General features: G+C 48.2%; 5 protein-coding genes across 5 annotated transcripts; 2 read left to right on the top strand and 3 right to left on the bottom strand.

Annotated features, from left to right (window-relative positions):
• The first annotated feature begins 284 nt into the window (after positions 1–284).
• LOC109748766 (uncharacterized) lies at positions 285–2881 on the top strand. Its single transcript, XM_020307788.4, has 3 exons — positions 285–1476; positions 1636–2382; positions 2496–2881. Exons 1-3 carry the CDS (start codon positions 874–876, stop codon positions 2568–2570), a joined length of 1425 nt encoding a protein of 474 aa, XP_020163377.1. The 5' UTR covers positions 285–873; the 3' UTR covers positions 2571–2881.
• A 2895-nt stretch (positions 2882–5776) lies between these two features.
• LOC109748760 (F-box/LRR-repeat protein At2g42720-like) lies at positions 5777–8277 on the top strand. Its single transcript, XM_073508974.1, has 3 exons — positions 5777–6962; positions 7085–7258; positions 7877–8277. The coding sequence occupies exons 1-3, from the start codon at positions 6030–6032 to the stop codon at positions 8150–8152; spliced, it is 1383 nt and encodes a 460-aa protein (XP_073365075.1). The 5' UTR covers positions 5777–6029; the 3' UTR covers positions 8153–8277.
• LOC109748759 (uncharacterized) lies at positions 8097–11078 on the bottom strand. The gene is made up of 6 exons (XM_020307783.4): positions 10488–11078; positions 10163–10411; positions 9640–9774; positions 9191–9373; positions 8831–8992; positions 8097–8698 (listed from the first exon to the last, which is right to left on the bottom strand). The coding sequence occupies exons 1-6, from the start codon at positions 10941–10943 to the stop codon at positions 8294–8296; spliced, it is 1590 nt and encodes a 529-aa protein (XP_020163372.1). The 5' UTR covers positions 10944–11078; the 3' UTR covers positions 8097–8293.
• Positions 11079–12156: 1078 nt separating this feature from the next.
• LOC109748762 (trihelix transcription factor GT-3b) lies at positions 12157–15441 on the bottom strand. The gene is made up of 2 exons (XM_020307786.4): positions 14747–15441; positions 12157–13112 (listed from the first exon to the last, which is right to left on the bottom strand). Exons 1-2 carry the CDS (start codon positions 14990–14992, stop codon positions 12537–12539), a joined length of 822 nt encoding a protein of 273 aa, XP_020163375.1. The 5' UTR covers positions 14993–15441; the 3' UTR covers positions 12157–12536.
• Positions 15442–15548: 107 nt separating this feature from the next.
• LOC109748761 (maltose excess protein 1-like, chloroplastic) lies at positions 15549–19533 on the bottom strand. The gene is made up of 9 exons (XM_020307785.4): positions 19061–19533; positions 18787–18942; positions 18387–18677; positions 18191–18280; positions 17382–17483; positions 17165–17283; positions 16323–16385; positions 16171–16232; positions 15549–16064 (listed from the first exon to the last, which is right to left on the bottom strand). The coding sequence occupies exons 1-9, from the start codon at positions 19301–19303 to the stop codon at positions 15982–15984; spliced, it is 1209 nt and encodes a 402-aa protein (XP_020163374.1). The 5' UTR covers positions 19304–19533; the 3' UTR covers positions 15549–15981.
• Positions 19534–19598: the final 65 nt, after the last annotated feature.

The raw sequence follows: 19598 nt of genomic DNA, 5'->3' as shown, positions 1-19598 counted from the left end.
ATATATTTGAAACCAAAGAATTTTATAAACAACTTGCCTGAACTTTGATGAAAAGTTTATGGAACTTGTTTGAGCCACGCACAATTTAAGTTTACGGAACTTTGATGAAAAAAAATTCAATTTGCGTCAGAAGTTCAAATATAAAAAAATTAAAATATTAGTTTAGAAGATATAAATGATTCAAGTTTTACAAGGGGGTAATAAGATGATGGGTTTGTTTGGGAGAGAGAAGAGAGAGTCACATCAGCCTGTTTTTTTTTTTTTTTTTTGCGGCAAGGCACATCAGCCTGTTGATTTGACGTGCATGTAGGATAGTTGATCTGACTTGCATGCAGGATGGGTGGACCGGATACGCGTTGTGCGCCCAGTGAGTTAGGAAAAAAAATGCTGCTACACACGACATATGTTGGACGATTTGCAGACGACGGTACACATCAAGCCGTCCATGCGTCAGGTAAAATTTGACAGGGCCGCTCAATCCTGCATCGTGCATAGTTCGGCTGGCGCCCGTCGTCGTCCGCCCCGTAGTTTCGTAGACAAAATCCACTTCCCACGATCGCCATGTAAGCTGAGCTAGGTACGGCCATACTGCCCATACGCCTTCCATCCATGGGAAAGGCCCATGCAACTTTCCGAGGAGAAATAATCCAAGTATTATCATCCTCTTGGGAAATGAAAAGATCGACACCATAGAGACTCTTCGCACAAAGCCTTCAATTTAGCCGCTTCAAATTCCACCCAGCCATTTAATTGTGCTGTTACCGATGCCACGCAACGCAGCCAAGCCTTGAGGCTGTGGAGTACTTAAAGATCCATCTGGCTCAGGAGATAGAACCTACAACATCCACAAATAAAACATACTTTTGATCGACCATGTCGAGCGATGGCGGACCAACAGTAGCTGTGAAGATGTTCGTCGACAAGGAGAAGAAAAGGGTGCTGTTCGCAGAATCCGACAAGGAGTTCGTCGACGTCCTCTTCAGCTTCCTCACGCTGCCTCTCGGCACGATCGTTCGTCTTCTTGGCAAGCAGTCTCAGATAGGGTGCCTTGATGAACTGTACAGGAGTGTGGAGAGTCTCAATCAAGATCACTTCCAAACCATGGAATGCAAGGCCATGCTTCTTAGTCCTGTCAATGCTGCGGCATTCCACTTGGATCGGCTCAAGGTAAAATTTGACGATACCAATCAAAGTGGATTTTACACTTGCGCACCACACAGGCAGTTTAGCTCTGTACCACCTGGTTGCAAACATGGCTGCTCGTCAAGCTTCTGGAAATGTCCACCGCATCTTCTTGCTGCTGTTCGAGACTATGGGGATGGGGTGTTTGTCAAACATGGTCCGAAGTACATCGTCACTGATGATCTCCATGTGGCTCCTGCTTCTACAAGACTTGTCTTTTCCCTGCTCGACAGGTTTGGGCTACAAGATCAAGCCAAGCTTGAGGAGAAAATTCTTGAACTGAATGCCAAGAAAGTTAGTCTCTCTCTCTAACTCATTCTCATTTTATCCCCCGTGAAAGAAAAAAAAAAACTCCTTCTCATTTTATGTTTCTTTTTTTTGCGAGAAAACTTCTGATCTATTCATCTCTACGAAATGCAAGAATTCATTGGTATACCGTCATTTTTCTTGCAGATAATTAGGTTGCTTAAGAACGTACTGATCTCCAAGCAACCCTTGACTGCACTATGTTTTGACGTCTGCCTCTCAGTCCCACTGACAAAATATTTGGATCAGTTACCTGAAAATCTGTTTCCCAAAGAAGCCAGTGAGGATAGTAAGCCCGTGCTCAGCGCAGTCGAAATAACGCTCGTCCATACGAAGGACAAGGCATCGGTGTTGTATGCCGAAGTCGGAGGGGATTTTCTTGATCTTCTCTTCGGGTTGCTTTGCGTTCCACTTGGATCCATAATCAAGACATACGGTCAATGGTCACAAAACGGGTCCATCGATGGTCTTTATAGAAATATTGACGAGAGCGCAAGAACATGGATGAAACAAGAATGCCAAACGGTACTTCTAGCTCCCAAGTTGGCACCCTTCTTTGGTTGCAGCAGCAATGTACTACAAACAGAAGAGATGAGCCCAAGAAGTCTGGCCATCACATGCTTCAACTGTCATGCAGTTAAAGTTGCATACGGCCGAACCGGTTGCAGTTGCAGGTACCCTACGGAGGTAACTGTCACGGAATCGAACCCGAAGTTCCAAGGCATAGGAATTGTCAGCACAGCATATGTCAAGGGAGGGCTCAGAAAGTTCCTGGTGACGAGTGACCTGCGCGTCCTCGATTTCACCATGACCAACACTCTGCAAGTCATGAGCGCAGCTAGGATTCCGAAGGAGAAGCTTGTGGAGAAAGATCTCACTCTCGACAAAGCCCAGGTAATTAACCCCACAAATGTTAAACAGATCATGCCTGAAATGTAGTTGACCGTCACTCATGAAAACTAGCCATTTGTTCTTGGTTATTTCAGAGTTGCTCTCCTTGTTGGCAGGTTCTGAAGCTGCTAAGGGCTGCAATGCTGACTCGCGACGCCCTCACCAGCTTGCTCCTGCCTCACAAGAAGTAGCGCATCACCTGCACCGCGGGGCCTCCTGATCTGAAGCCAGAATATGCGATCGATGAAGATACCATCACCAGTCTAGTTTACTAATACTGTTCCGTATATGAATAATGTTGGAACTGCCTCGTACCTCTTTGCTCTTGGTATCATGTCTCGAATGAATAGAAGAGCCACTTGCTGCGGTGTGCGCGGGACCTGCTTTATTTATGCCCGTTTCGATTGATTAAAATTTTCTTTTAATTCATGTTTTTCCTCTTCATTGGTTATTTCACAAACATTGCGACAGCATCGTACCAAAGTACTTTTTAGAACAAAAAGGCTTGAGATGAGTCCGGCTTTAAATAAACAAAGTCGTCAATCAACTAGGTTTATGTGAAACACCAACTTGCAAACAGAAGAAAAAGAAAAAGAAAAATGAGGACGCAACCCCAACAGTATAGAAGATAACGGACCACAAACAAAGAAGCAAAACGCTATAATGCAGCATCACATTGCCATTCGCATCCACCTCTGAAAGAAGGCACACATGCCCTTTCACCCTCTGATTGAAGGGCGCCGCACCATCGGTAAGTTAGAACGGTCGCCCACGAACAATGGTCTAGCTGACAAATAAACAAAATGTTGCCCGCAACCACCTTACCAAGAAGACTACCCACAGACTAATGCCATCACCCACATCACGGATCATGTCGAAGCTTTAGGAATGAGATCGCCCAAAGAAGGCATGGCCGAAGAATTGAGCAACAAAGCCATTAGGATGGGTCGGAGCCGCCGAGACCACGATCGCTCATCATCACCATTGCATCATTGTCACCGTAGAGTGTTCCCTATTCCCCTCTCGGTCAATGTCAAGAGCATTGACCTGTCGAACAAAATGGACCGCACGAAGAAGAACACGACGAGTCGAGGAGGAAACCAAACCTCCACGGAGGCGCGTCACCACTAGAAATGAAAAACACCTCCACCAGAAGCACACGGAACAAGCAACTTCCCACACACTGGCACACACCCACACATACCCAAAACACTACCTCCAAGGAGGTGATGACGTCGAGTGCCGTCGCCGCCCGATTCCAAGGATTGAGGGTTTTCACCTTGGTGCACGGGAGGGAGAAGGGGGATATCTACCTCGACGTCGCCTTCTTGACGGGAATAGCAGGAGCTCTGCTTTTGCATTATAGTAGAAGAGAGGAAAAAATCAGACATTACAACATCCTTCTGGGACAGGCCCCGGATAGGATAGGGACTGCCCAAGAACACTCGGTGTTACTCCCAGGGCAGGCTTTACGTAATAACCTGACCCTGCCCAGTGGCCTCTTTGTATAATTTTACATTATCGCTGATTAAATCAGCCAACATGAACACAGTCAATTCCTTCTGCTGAAAGATCCTCCTGTTGCGCTCGTTCCATAGGTTCCAGGCGATGTAGGCCGCCAACGTGATATCCTCCTGCACCGTGTTCGTCGGCCCGCGCCCGGAGCATAGCTCTCTCCACCAATCTGTAATCGAGCTAGCCGAAGACGCAATACGCCACATCCTGCTGTTTGATCCCTGGAAGTGGAACCATATCTCCTTTGCGAAAGAGCACCCCAGCGTCAAATGCATTGCAGATTCAGGCTCTTGATCACACAACTTGCACAGCTCATTATGCGGTCAATTCCGCGCTAGCAGTCGATCCGCCGTCCAATTCCTGTTCTGCAGGAGTAACCAAAGGTAAAATTTGATCTTCCCCTCCATCTTGCATCTCCATATTCTCTCAAGATCCGGCTGCTCGATCCTGGTCGCAAACTGAATGCCATACGCAGAGCACGCAAAGTAGGAGCCGTTAGCCGTGAGTGACCACCTGATCACATCTTTTGCTTCCGACAGGCTCACCAGCTGAACCTCCTCCCAAATTCTGACAAATTGTGCTAGCTGCTCATCGTTGTTCATTCTTTGCAGACCTTGCATCCATCGGCCGTTTGTGAAAGTCTCTTTTACAGTAATTTTCTTGAACCGCGCCAACTTGAAAATCTCCGGTGCAATCAAATAAGGGGCCTCCCCATGCATCCATCTGTCCATCCAGAACAGCGCAAGTCGACCATCACCCAACTGAATAGAGGAGCAGCTCGAGAACAGCTGTCTATCAATGGCGTCGCACGGGGTAGGAGATCCTTTCCACGGTCGATCGGCGTCATCCCATCTGAACCATTCCCATCTCAAGCGCAAGGCCCGGCTGAAACACTCGATGTTCTTGATACCTAAACCACCAACAACCTTGGGGGAGCAGGCCCGCTTCCAGTTTACAAGACACTTGCCTCCAGCCGCTCTTTCTTCAATTTCCCATAGGAAATTCCTTCTGAGTTTGTCCACCTTTCTAATGAACCATTTATCCGGTTGGAAAGCTGTTAGGAAGAAAATGGCAGTGCTAGTGACCACTGAGTTGATGTAAACCAGCCTCCCCATCCTGTTTAGCAAACTGCCTTTCCTAGGCGCTAGCTTTCCCGCCATCTTGTCCAGCACCGGCTGCACCTCGGCCCTCCTGGGCTTCCTGACACCTAGAGGCAGTCCCAGATATTTACATGGGAGAGCCCCTTGTATCCCACCAAAAACAGCCAGCATGGGATCCAGCTCCATTCCATGACAGGCAATGGGGTATGCCACCGTTTTGCTAATATTAGTGGACAGACCAGAAGCATTACCAAAGATCTTGAGAATGGCTTGAACAGCAAGAAAATCATCCATGGTGGGGTTGATGAAAAGAGCCGCGTCGTCAGCGTAGAAGCTGGGTCGGAAGCGGGCAATCCGAGATCTCAATGGTGATAGAATGTTACGCTCTGCAGCCATCGATAGGAGCCGCTGCAATGGTTCCATGGCAATGATGAGAAGCAGCGGGGACGTCGAGGTAGATATCCCCCTTCTCCCTCGACGTCGCCTTCAAGGAGGGAAATGTGCCCAAAGCGTTGTCGGCGTCGTGGTCGCCACCGCCGGCCAAGGTATTCCCCTTATCCATACCTCCCTATTCCCCTAGCTATCCGCTTGATCCGGCCAAGCCCGATGGATGGAGAGAGCAGCACAGATCGAAGATGTCGTCTTCAGATCTAGCACCGAAGGAACGCGGGGTACCCTACGCACCACAACCCACACTCATCGCCGCCCGCATAGCCGGGGGGTGACCCCCGGCACCAGCGCACGTCACCCGCCGTCTGGTGGACACCGTCATGTCTGCCTGAGGCGCTGCCTCGGAGTCCATAGCCCTTGCCCCAAACAAAGGAGTGGCCGAGAACCTCGCTGCCACCTCCACCGGCGGCCAACAATGTCTACTACAGAAGATGATGTCAAAAAAAATCTACTACAGAAGAAAAAAAAGACCATGACTAAAAAGGATTACATCATGTGATTTACATGACTTAATCACATAATCTATTATTATCCCTAATCAACCTCTGCGCACATCCATCTAAAAACATACTCCGGGGTGCGAGCATGGAGGAGGCTGGGAGCGACGATCGCATCAGCGGCCTCTCCGACGACCTCCTGCGCGACATCCTCCTCTGCCTCCGCTCGCTCCCCGCCGCCGCGCGGACCGGCATCCTCTCCCGCCGCTGGCGCCACGTCTGGACCAGCATCCCCGAGCTCGTCATCGACGAGCTCCACGTGGCGGGCCGGCCGCCGAGCTCCTTCCTGCGCGCCGTGGAAGGCGCCCTCGCCGCCTACTCCGCCTCCAACGTCGACGTCGCCGCGCTCACCATCGCCGTGCCCGACGTCAGGCTCTGCCGAATCGAAGCTCGCCGCGTCTCCTCGTGGCTGCGCGTCGCCTCGGAGCGCGTCGCCGGCACGCTGTCCCTCGCCCTGCCCCGCTCAGAGCCCATCACCATCACCCACGGCCACGGACAGGAGGTCGAACTGCCCCCGTGCGGGAGGGCGACGGAGATCGCGCTCTCCCTCGCGGGGGCGTTCGTGCTCCGGCTCCGGCCGGCGGCCTCGTTCGCGGCGCTCACCGTGCTGACGATACAGTCGGCCGCCATGGACGGGCGGGAGCTCGGGGCGTTCGTGTCGTCCATGTGCCCGCGCCTGACGGACCTCACCCTGCGCGTCAGCCTCGTGGCCTGCTCGGACGTCTCCATCCGCTCCGCCTCTCTCAGGCGCCTAGAGTTCGGGGCCGGGTGCGCCCAGCGGCTCGGGGTCGCCGCCCCCATGCTCGAGGTGCTCGTCGCGTCTTTCCTCCACCACGCTCACATCTCGGCCCCGAGGCTCGCCGAGGCCAAGGTCCAGCGCCTGCACCGGCACCACTTCGCCGACGACGTGCCTCGTCGTCTCCGGCGGCTGGACATCACGCAGCTGTACCTAAACGCGGTGGCGCCCCCGAGGGCGCGGCGGTTCGATGCGGTCGACGAGCTGAGATTGTCTGCCCTCATTGTACGTCCAGTTAATTGGCTTCTGTACCTATGAATCCATGGATTGTTTGATCAAACGATGCGTGTCAATTGGTCCTTTGATTTTGATGATTCGTTTTTGTGCTTCCGATTACTGTTTTTCAGGGAATGGAGGGGTATACTAGCTTCTTGGACGATGTAAACAATCTTCCCGTGTGTCAGACCGTATTATCGGTATCGTTAACGGGGGATCACCACGGCTTTGTTCCAACCATGCTGCATCTCCTCAGGAGAAGCAAAGCTATAAGGAAGCTTGTGCTGGAGACATACACTCAGATGGTACGTAATTTCCAGGGTTCCTTTTATCAGTTCATTCATAGACTGTAGCTCAAATATCCCCCCCCCCCCCCCCCCCCCCCCCAGCCAAGAAAAAAATCACCTACTACTCGTTAGTTTTTGTGCCGTATGTTCAGTAAAAACAGGCTAAACCTCATAGTTTTGCCTCTCCTTAGCCCATTGGCCCAAGGTTTCAGTAAAAACAGGCTAAACCTCATAGTTTTGCCTCTCCTTAGCCCATTGGCCCAAGGTTTCAGTAAAAACAGGCTAGGAGTTTGGCATTTCGAACATTTTTGCTGGCAGTTTTAGTTGTGTCGTAGGTGGCAGTTTCTTCAAAGCAATATGGCATTTTCTGGGACGACGACAGTTTTGAGCCTTCATCCCAGAAAATATCATGCAGTTCTGAATAAACTGCCACCCCACACACAAACTAAAAATCCAATCAAAACGTTCGCAAATGCCACCCCTCCCGGCAACCGTTCGCCCGCTAAGGGGGTCCAAAATCATATAGTAGCATAATTAATGCACTATGTACTCTAGCTCTTTGCCTAATGCAGTCACTGTATTTTGTTAAAAAATTACAATTCTTGAATAATATTGCATCTACATGATTATTTTCAGGAAGATCCATGCTCGACGGCTTGTCCATGTCGCTTGCCGGAGAGTTACAGAGCCAACAATATGACCCTCGATTCACTTGAAGAGATAGAGATCAATACGTTCATGGGAGAAGATGACCAGGTGGAATTCTTAGAGATGCTAGTATCCAGATGCAGTGCAACAAGACCTATAAATGTGGCGCTCAACAAGTCGTACCTTGTTCCTTTACCAACCGAGAAAGTTTCAGAGATGATCCGCAGCATTTCTCGTCCGAATCTCAGAGTCAGATTACATTAAATCTCCAAAGAGAGGTTTTTAGAAGTGGTACTGTAAAAAGTGGATCCTATGCATGGTTTGAACTATTGGTTTGTTAGTGGTCACTGGTCAGCTCGAAAAAATACTGATGACTGATAAACTTCGTATCGATAGGTGTGTGCTCTAAAATCTCGATTTTAAGTCTAGCATGGTTGATATCTTTTGCAGCATGGTGCCAAGCAGACCGCCGCGTGGTCTGTGCACTCTCGACATCAACCACTGGTAGTCACCCACCGCTTTGTCCGATAGAGGTTCTAAGAACTCACATTTTTCCAGGATTTCAGGGGGAGGCACTCCCCTGACAAGGTTACTCTCCAGCTTTGGCTTCTTCTTGTTTCGATCTTGCAGAACCTCTGGAGCTGGGTTCTCAAGGAACAGCGGCGATGCTCCTGGGATAATTTCCTGGCGAAAGGGCAAGCTTCTGGCACTCTGCAGACAGAAGTCGAACCACTGGTGGATGAGTGGAGATGGGCCTCTAGTTCTGCCCCCGATTCGATCAGTCTGAAACCTTGTCGCACAAGGTACGGCCTGTAGTGCATAAAACAATGCAACCAATAAGACAGTAGGCTCACTATTGCAATGAAGCAACAACAGCTGCGACATACCCCATGGATTGACAGTCATAGTAATGAAATTAAGCGTGGGAAAATCATAACATACCCATAAATCAGCCCAGAGGCTACTGCCTGACTTGGGAACAACAACAGCGACATTGGACATTCGCTTTGCAGCAGGGATGACATCGCTGCTCCAACCCACTGTGACCCAAACATCCCCAACTCCAAATGATTTCAGATAGTTCATGCTGTCAAATAGCTGGACCTACAGAAGGATGCCAAAGTTAAATCCAACGCAACACATCATAATTCAAGATTTTGTTAATTTCTGTTCCTAATATTAAAGGGTCACTTTGTCCTTTCCACAAAAATACTTTGGACCATCACTTCACTTGCCAGATCGAACACAGTAGATGGAAAGCAAGAAACATACAGAGAAGATAATGGGTTAGTTGGTACAAACCTGTTTTTGTAGCTGTGTAAAGCTGCTTAGGACTGCTTCTCTACCACCATTGACTTCTGTTTCCATGTCAATCGTGTTATATGATGATCCCAACTGCTTAAGGACTGCACCAATTACTTCTCTGGGAGAATCAATCATTGAAATCTTCCCAGCAAGTTCAGGCCTCCACAAATCCTCCCAATCCTACAGATAATACATCTATATGAGTAGCTACCACGCTGATGTCTGCCTGCACAATGCCATCATCTATATATGTGTCTCTATTCACAAAGATATTATAAATAGCAAAACAGACAACCTCAATCAGTGTTAGCAAAAGGCATGTTTCAGTGCTATGTTACGTCTTTTTATTTACCCCCAAGGTAAGCTTTTAAGGATAATTTAATCATTGTATAGTTGACATTGTATCTTCAGCATAATGTTGGATGTTCTCTGAAGAATCCTTTTACCTGTATTGGCTTCAGGTTATGCTGCTTAAACTTGCTTTTCTTGTATGCAATGACCACTGTGCCCCATCTGTATGGAACACCCCATACCGAGCCATTAGAATCTGCCTCTCCATTCTGGTTCCTGCACAAATGAACCTGATAGACTATAATGAAATGGAAACTACACCACGGGACATCCTCACTTGAATTGACTAATTCATTTCAGCCTATTCAGGGGGTACATTTAAGTTATGCTTCACAAATATGATATTTTCTGGAAGGAAATGAGTATGACCAAAGTAAATAATGAGAATGGAGATGTTATTCTAGTTATGAAGATTGCACTAGAAACCACATTGTCATTGCCATTCACATGATAGAATATCCTTCTTATAAGTTTTGTCATCTACACAAATTAAACAACACATCAGCCGTCCGCATTCATTATCAAAGCATACAAGGCAACACAACATTAACAACAGGGACCAGTGCAACTATCAGAATTGCTAAGAGAGGAAGGATGCTTCAACTTGTCAATTCTCACCTTCCATCTGTCACTTAGGCTCCGATACCAATCCTGTTCTTCAGCATTGTTGATAGGTTCTACCAGTCCCTTACGGATGGCGTAGCCGAGCCAAGAGTCCCCAATAGAAACGACATCAGCTGCCATCGCAGATTTGGGCTGAACCTGACCTTTGTCCACACATTTTGACAACTCAGAGAAGAGTGCGTCGATACTAGGGCGGAACTCAGGGCTGAATTTGAGCCTCTTCCCCTGTGCTTCAATGAAATCCTATAAACAACAAGCCAAAATTATTTTGTAGTCAAAGCAAATGCTGTAAAGTGCGGGGGAGGGAGAAGGACCGGACCTTGATCCACGCGGGAGGGAAGGAGCCGCGGAGCGCGACGACGCGCAGGGGCACGGAGAGCGCGTAGGTCTTGGACTTCCACTGCTGCAGCGCGGCCTCCCACTCCTCGTCGCCCTCCTCCTGCTCCTTGGCCTCCACGGCAGCGGGGGGAGGGGGCGGCTGGGCGCACGCGCGTGCCGCCGGGGCGGGGAAGAGGATGAGGAGGGAGCAGACGGCCAGGTGGAGCGCCAGCGCCGCCGCCGCGGAGGCGCCCCGCGCCCACTCCCAGCCTCCCCGGCCGGGCGGTTGGCTGTTGGGCGGCCGGGGGGAGAAGGCGAGCTGCCTCGCCTTCGGGTTGCGGTGGTGGAGGGAGAGGCGGAGGCGGGGCTCCGGGAGGCCGTGGTTGGGGAGGTGGCCTGGGAATGGGGGGCGAGGGTGGGGGTGGGGGAGGAGGAGATGCAGCGGCTTCCCCTCCATCGCCGGTCAGGCTGCCGCCTCCGCCTCCGACCTGCGCAGCTTATCCGTGTCAAGGGAAGATACAAGCACTACAACCCGGACCTGAACCAAACTTGAGCCTACAACCCGTTTGGAACCCAGCCAAACTTCTGGGTCGGCACACACAATTTTGTGCACAAATGCTTTTGAATCTTTTAAACAGAAATGAGCAAGAAAAAAATGGAGAAATTTGGTTTTAAAAATTTTTAGATGGGGAAATTAGGAGAGAGAGAGAGAAAGAGAGTACTCCCTCTGAAAACAAATACTCCCTCCGTCCCAAAATAAGTGACAAAATTAGTACAAAATCGAGTCACTTATTTTCTACAAAGTTAGTACAAAGTCGAGTCATTTATTTTGGGACGGAGGGAGTATAAGATATAGTAGAGAGAGAGAGAGAGAGTACTCCCTGAAAAACAAATATAAGATCTAGTGTGATATAAACGATCTAATATTTGTTTACAGAGGGAGTAGGAGTATTAGACTTCTTAAAAAGAAAGGAAATAAGGGCTCCTTTGCTTCCAAGGAATTTTATAAGGTTTTTTGGGGGATTTTGATCCTTAGAAAGAAAAAAATGAACATAGGCCGTCTGATTGTCAGGATTCGAATCCTTAAGAATTTTCTCTAAGAAAGAAATTCCTTTGCACTCGATTTTAGAGGAAAGTTTACATGCACTCAGACCTCTTGCTACAATTCATTTGTTTTCGAATGTATTAGGTTTTCTTATCATATTGGATTAGAACGGACGTGCCACTTCATTCGTTTGCTTTCTTTCATTACATTGTGATAATCTTTTGAGTCAAAGAGGATCTAGGTTGCTACAGAATCAAGATCAAAGGAATGTATTATACATGAATTTGACAACCACGATTGAACGGCTCTCATCAGAAAGTTTCTTAAAAGATTACATTCCTACAAAATTATACATCAAGAGGAGGATACCTTCGTTTGATATTTATGTTTAAATCTGAAGAAAAGAATGAAAAGAAAGTAATGTGTTTCAACAGTCACATTTAGCTCACAAAAAAGCTGGGATAACTCCGCAAAAAGGGAGTGCCGAGCCCAATGAATTTAACTTTTTGAATGCCGCTTTTTTTGCCGCAATCTTGGCAGTGCCCTGGTTTTGGGCATTGGTTCTATCAGGCAAGGTCTCTTGTGGGCTCAAACCAAATAAGTTCCAATCGGTTTACATGGCACATGCATCACAAATTCACCATTGTAGTAGAACATAAAATCCAGTCTACATTACAAGTTCACAACATAAGGAACAATGCCATGAAAATGCTAGGGCACATGATATTCATGCAAGACGACTGATGCCTGAAAGCCTAATGTCTCTGAAAATCACATAGATCAGTAGATCACCTATCTGGCATCTGATACTTACATCTCTAATAAATTAGTATATAAATATAACCCCGGTAAAAAATTAGAAATGAGCCCTATAAAGTTAATAAGCTACATCAAACATCTTCTGGACAAACGGCATGTTGCAAGAGCTAAAAAGAATCGATGAAACATGGTAAGAAAAATGATGTCTAGTACATTATCTACCCGTCGATGAAGAAGCTTCGCCTTCTATAGATCTTCTTGTAAGAGTTTGTTCAACAGGGTGGTCATGAGCGAATCCCTCTTCTGAGCTCTTGCTTCTTCCCTCATCCTTCGCTGTTCCTCTCGCTCTATCCATGACTGCTCCAGCATCAGCCTCTCCTGCTCCAGCTTCTGCATCGACTGCCTCCATTCTTGTTCGAAAATGAGCCGCTCCTGGGCGCGCCGCTCCATCGTCTCATGCCACAGCATATCTACATGCTGTTGCTGCACTAGGAATTCCTGTAACAGATCATGGATGCTTGAACTGCCGGTCCTTGAGTTTTCCGCCATTCGTTGCGATGGTTGCCCCTTATCACCAGCCTTCCGCTTTTTGCTTATCACGGGTTTCTCATCATCGCTGACTTCAACGCCATATTCGTTGTCATCAGACTCCCCAGATGACCGGTCACCGCTAGGTCGCTTTAATTTCTTTTTAACTGAAGTTCCCGATTCAGACTGAAGGAGTTGACGTTGCATATTTCTAGCACGTTCAGTGAAGACTGCATGTAATTCTTCAAAGAAGGGACATTGTCTACCGTTTTCTGGGTCAGATGTTTCTTTCCCCTGATGAAAAAGAAAAGTGTTATTGCCCCATAGACTAAACAATGAAAGTACTATAAATCCTAGTTGCAATCACACAGCAAACTTATAATAGCAAAGGTGTCCAAACAAGAGGGGTGTAGTGGAATGTCGTCACCACGAAGATAGTACAGAAACAAATTAGGCGACACATTGTAGGAACATCCTAATGGTACATTTTACCTGAAAGCTTGAAACTGGTTCCAACACCCAGCAAACCCCAAATCAGCGTCATTCTAAACCTAACATGGAAATTTCAAACCTCCTCTGAAAAAATAATGTAGTACAGTACATGTCTATCCCCTGAAATTTCAAAATTTGCCCTGGTTCTTTCTCAATAAACCTAATTAAACCATCCGAAATGCCATCCATTTTTCCTCCGGAGTGTACAACTTCATTCTCCTTTTGCCTGAGATGCCCCTACCTTTTGTTATCCTAATTTAATCGCCTATTTTGAACAGCACTAGTTTACTGCTATAAAGTTTTAAAGTGAATAGAAATTGTCACATTTTAAAGTGGCTCAAAATGTCAAAATTTATATGCTCCACTTTAAAACTTTATAGCAGTAAACTAGGGCTGTTCAAAAAAAGCAATAAAATTAGTTTAACAGACAGATGCCACACACAAAAATAGTACGGTATGTTTTTCTGAAAAAACTTGCAACCTCCATTCTGGATAGTTTGTCACAGAAGTTTCCCTTAAAGCAAAGAGATTCCACCCTGGCTTTTCCTTTACACTTACCAATCTGACCATATTCACCTGAGCTGACATGTTCCCCCTTTCTATCAGGAGCAATTATTCATTATTATTGATGATTCCTTGGGTTATCCTAGCCTCATACGGGACAGTCGTGTCATGTTGGATTAGCTTTACCCCAAAATACAACAATGAACAAAGTGAAATGCTAAATGGGAAAACTGAATACTACACTTTTTCGCATACCAATTAGGCACAACTATACTCAGAAAAGCCTCAGTCCCAGTCCTAGGGCATATCTATAAGAAGAAGACGGAAAAACAAAATGCCTTGTAATTTAGCATTACAGCCAACTGCATTAGGCCGACATGGATTTTAAACTCCGGGTATCTATCAGCTATCTGGGAAATTGAAGGTGTTTTTTTCTTTTCGACAAGGGAATTACCCCGGCACGAAATTAAAGATGTGCAATTCAACACATCATTCATTAGTCATTTCAGGTTGCCTAGGGCCAAAAAGTATTCAACTTCCATTCCAAAATTAGAAGGGGAAAAAAATATTCAACTTCCATTCCAAAATTAGAAGGGATAAGCAACTGATTCAACAGGAGCAGAGATTCCTCCCTTTGATTGAAATGTTAGCCATTTAAGCAGCAAAGGGTACATCTCCTACCAATCCCAAAAGGAGCTCTTGAGATAGAAAGAGACCATTTGGGGACCCAAAGCACCAACAAAATGCGTTGCAGATTGCCAAGTAAGAACATTACATGAGAAATCGTTGCTCGGAGAACTGAGAACGCAAAGGCTGGCCTAGCAGCATGAAGAATTGGAGACACCAGACAGTTACTCCTAGTATATCATTACTCCATTAGAGAGGCGGAGGAGTGATAGGGAGCTGCGGCAGGAAGGGCGCACGCTACGTACCTTGTATCTGTTGACGAGGTTCTTCCACTTGCACTTGCACTGGTCGGCGGTGCGGCGGTACCCGCGCGCCCGGAGCGCGTCGGCCACCGCCTCCCAGAGCGTCTTGGCGCTGCGGCCCGCGGCGGCGGCCTCCCGCTCCAGCTCCCCGCGCGCCGCGATGAGCTCCCGCGTCTCCTGCACGCCCCACTGCGGCACCCGCTCGTCCCTGAACCCTCCTCCCCCTCCGCCTCCGCCCGCCTCCATCATCCCGCCGCGCGCCTAGCAACGACGACGGCACGCCCGTGACGCGGCGGTCGGCGCTCGCTTTCTGGCCTGGATTGATTTTGGGTGGCTTGCTCTGCCACGCGACCTTCTTCTGGCGTCTGGCCCGTGGCCTCGCCCCGCTTTTCGTTTTCTTCTCGCTCTCGCCGGTGGATGCCGCTGCAGTTGCAGCTGCTGCCTGCCGTTTCTTACTTTTCTGCCCATTCACACGCCTCTCTCTGCGCGGAGACGACGGGGCGGGGCCCCTTCCGTTCACACTAGCTGTCGTCCGTCCACCTGCACCGCAGTTTTATCATCGTTTTACTGGGCTGAACTTTTTTTATTAGGCTGGCCTTGACTGGACTGGACCTGGCTCGGGCCCGCTGCCGCCCAACCCACTCACTGACCCACTGGCCTCCCATCCCTTTTACTGTGCAGATTATTCATTCTTCTGCCTAAACAAACAAAAATGATCATATTTAACACATTTGATTTTGAGACGCTGGCTCACCACCAGGAGTTTGCCATATGGAGTAATAAAGAAAAAAAATGATCCAATATATATTTGCTGCATGAGCTGCTTGGAAACTTTATTCAAGGTGAGAAGAAATGCAAACTTTTATTTTTCTTACAACGAATAGAATAGATCTGCTGCTGCTACTACTCCACTGTGCCCTTTCTGCCGGTGCCGGTGATGGTGGTGGTCACGCCACACGGTAGCTTCTGCTACCACGTGAACTCCCACGGCGCTTTCTGCAAGCTGCTGCGGTGGGGCTCGTCGTCTCGGCGTTTCACCACGGCCGCAGGACTGTCGGCGACGGCGTGCCCTTCTTAAATTTTTCACCTCTATGCTATTGCCTACCAAGATTTTTACCACGGCCCGGTTTGTTCTTGCTTGCCGGTCACCAGAAAATTATTGTAGGAGTGCTTTCCTGGTTCCTACTACCCCACCCCGGAACAGCCGGCTGCTTTGAACTGCTTGCTGGTGATGGTCATCACTTCCCGAAGATCAGCTCCTTCAGAGAATCCATGGGTGAGCTGTGGCCGTAGGCATCGGTATCTCTCCCGAAGGTGAAACCTGGAACACGGCGCGCGACTCACGGTTAGGAGACCGATTCCAAGGAGTCGCAGATCATAAAGAAAGAAAAGGATTAGATTGATTAGAGATGGAGCGGGGAGGAAACCTAGCCACAGAAGCAATCCAAATGTCGTCGCGAAGAAAAATTCTCTGCTGATGCTGTTGCAGCTGGAATGGGCAACAGCTCAGGGTTAAGTCTTGTAGAAACACTTGCTGTATATACTATAAATCAGGGCTGTCATAGCTGCGAAAACATACCAGTACATGCAGGCCAGGTTGCCCCAACCTTGTAGGGCACATGCCCAAATAGAACCGGTGAACCTAAATGGATTAAGAGAATCAAGATTTCCCCCGCCAAAAAAAGAGAGAATCAAGGTCATATGAGAAACTGTGGATAGATAAAAAAGGTATTTGATTGAGTGCATTGGGAAACATCAAAGAGAAATGGACTTCTTATTTTACAATGCAACTACATTCGACCTCTATCAATGTCATGTTAATAGGTCTCTCAATCACAATTTCACAAATAAGCAACCAACTTATGGCCTATCATGGAGTTACGCGATGATGTAAATGAAAATATCATACTGGAGGGCTTTGGTAGAGTTCCATACACGGAAACTGGTTAGGTTACTCATTTACCCTCTTTTGCAATGAGTTTCGGGAACTTCATAATCTGAATCTCTTTCCTCTCCGGGTAGTAACAATAACTTCAACATAACCTCATCTCCTCTGTTTGCCATAATAAATAAGTCTAACTTATCTCGTTTACGGTGGATGTTTCTAGGAGATTGAATGTAACTCAACTAGCAATTGGTCCAAGAGAGCTCCTGCTTCAGATACTTTTCTCATTAATCAGGCTTACCATAACACATCTGATTAAACTATACATTTCTATGTGCAAAGCATGCAAAACTCTTAAGCAGTGATTAGGAAGATATTGACTGTTTCTGTTGGGGAAGTAGAAAAGCAGGTTGTGGAAGTTGACTCTTCAGATGAGAATCATTCCCCTTTGTATATTTTTTGACGCTTCCCCCTTTGTATATTCTCATGCAGTTGTGCTCGGATTTGAAAAATGGATAGGTTAAAATAGAACATACCACATCAGATCTCTGATAAATACAGAACGAGGAATCATAAGTGCATTTCCAATCATTGAAAGCAACATTGAGAACGCTGACAGTCCTTCGATGTTACTTGGGTTGAGATAGTTTGTCCACTGCATAACCCACCAAATAAATTGTAAGCAAATGTCTTCCTGTTAAGGGATACTAAATACTTAAGATTCAAATGCTACGAGTGTAAAAGTTTGAGTACCATCTGTGCAACTGGCATCCACATGAACAAAAGTGTGGCAGTCCAACCAGACAACGACCCCACAAATTTAGTTCCTCCTTCGGAAAGCTTGCCCATCCTTGCCTGAATTTAATGTAACACAAAATCAAGGGCTAACATAAGAAATGACAAATATAGTAGAAGTGGAAATTTTGCCATTAGTCCTAAATTGCTTAGTTAGCACGAACACTCTAATACAGAGGCATATGAACAGAAATAGAAAGGATAGAGTAGAGTAAATACAATGGACATTCTTATACCTAGAATGTTAAAAAGCACTAGAAATTTTATTGAACAATTTTTTCTTGTGAAGCAAGTGGGCCTAAGTACAGAACAAAACATCTGAGTAAACTATTACTCCCTCCTTCCCATAATATAAGAGCGTTTTTGACAAAAAAAGCTCATATTATGGGATGGAGGGAGTACCAAATAAAGAATCATTGATCAGATTTGTACTGTGCTAAAAGAGAAACAAACCTATCACACTTAAAGAATCTAAAACACCTGTAATATGAACTCTTATCGTGATTCGTAATTTGGAACTGGGCTTAATTATTCTGCACTCAAGCTTCTTAAATCCACAGGCTATTTTACAACATCAAATTTATTATGGGGTAGTACTAACTAAAGTCAAGCAAGTGACAAAAGGTTGTCTACAATTACCTCTTTGTACAGTATAACCTACTAGATCTTACACATTTTCTAGTTTCCGTTAAGGCGCTGAGATGGTACGAGAGCACACACACATGTAACTTGAGCAAAACTGCTTTATGCAAGAGGATGTATCATACCATGGCAACAGCAGCAACAGCCAAAGAGCCACAGATTATGCCAGGCAGTATGCTACTGGGGATGACGGGAACAAACGTTGACCACATGACCTGCATTTTCAATTCACCATTGAGATAATCACGCTTAACATGACACTGGATGGCATAGCTAGCAGGAGCATCAGCTGGATCTCCACGATGACAAAGTAAGTGTCACCTGAGGGAGCACGGTAAGGCCGCCGATTGTCGTGAAATCCTCCCATAGCAGCCAGAGGGTCTCTGGGAGCCACCCAATGTAATTGAGCAAGTTGAGGACAAGCCCGGCGCCGACAACAGCCGAAGTGGCCACAAACTGCGGGAAGGGCATGGACTCCGCCATGGCAAGCTGGACGATGACCACGTAGGTGGAGATAACGCCCAGCGTCTGCACGATGACAGCCTCCGTCTCCCTCTTCTTGGCGAAGTAGGACACGAGCGCCAGGTTGCCGAGCAGCCCGGTGAGCATCCCCTGGAGCGGCCAGACAGACGTACAATGCTCGCCGTAAATCGACCAATCGACCAATCAGAGCATATAAGAAACTAAGAAAGCGAAATGCGCGGGGACGATTGGGGCGTACGAGCCATGGGACGGCGAAGAGGGCGGTCTTGTTGCCGTCGACGAGGTTGCGGTAGTTGAGGATGATCTGCGGGAGCTGGAGGAGGAGGAAGGGCACGTTGGCGCTGCCCGCGAACTTGCCCGTCAGGGAGTCCCAGTCCTGGTACTCCTTGGTGACCTGCGCGCGCCAACCCAACAAGCGTCGTCAGGCAGCAGGCAGGCAGCCTTAATCAGGCGGCATTTCCCCCCGCGACATTCGCCGCCGATGTCGGGAGGTGGAGGGGAGGAAAGCAGACCTTGGGGGTTGGTTCGGAGACGGCGGTCTCGGGCAGCGCATAGCGGCGGCGGTGGAGGAGGAGCGCGGAGCGGTAGGAGCCGGACGCGGGCGCCTTGGAGACGAGGGGCTTGAGGGCGACGGCGGGGGCGGGGGATGCCGCGAGGGAGCGGACGGGCGCGCCCCGGCGGGAGAGCGGCGTTGTCGCCGCGGCCGGGGACGGGCGCAGCGGGAGGCGGACCGAGGGCAGCGACGGCGACGACATGGGAGGCGCACCGGGGGTGGGTGGAAGGCAGGAGCTGGATTCAGGCGGGGCGAGGGGCGCTTCACGACGTGTGACGGTGGTGAGTGAAGTAGTAAAAGGGAACGTGAGGACGGGAGGACGGGGAGGGAGGGGGGCGGTGCCGCGGGGGACGCGCGCCGTGCTCGCGCCGGGTGCCTTGGCCTGCGCGCCGTGCGCTGCGCGCGCGCGCGATCCGATGGACCCGGGACCCCGCGCCGCCGCCCGTTCGCTCGTGTCCCCGTCCGTAATCTTCACTGCTCTCCTTTTTCTTTTTTCT

The sequence above is a fragment of the Aegilops tauschii genome, chromosome 2 (assembly GCF_002575655.3).
Source record: "Aegilops tauschii subsp. strangulata cultivar AL8/78 chromosome 2, Aet v6.0, whole genome shotgun sequence".
In the NCBI taxonomy this organism is placed as follows: Eukaryota; Viridiplantae; Streptophyta; class Magnoliopsida; order Poales; family Poaceae; genus Aegilops; species Aegilops tauschii.
Note: the sequence above shows the minus strand (reverse complement) of the source record. Positions and strands in the feature narration are given on the sequence as shown.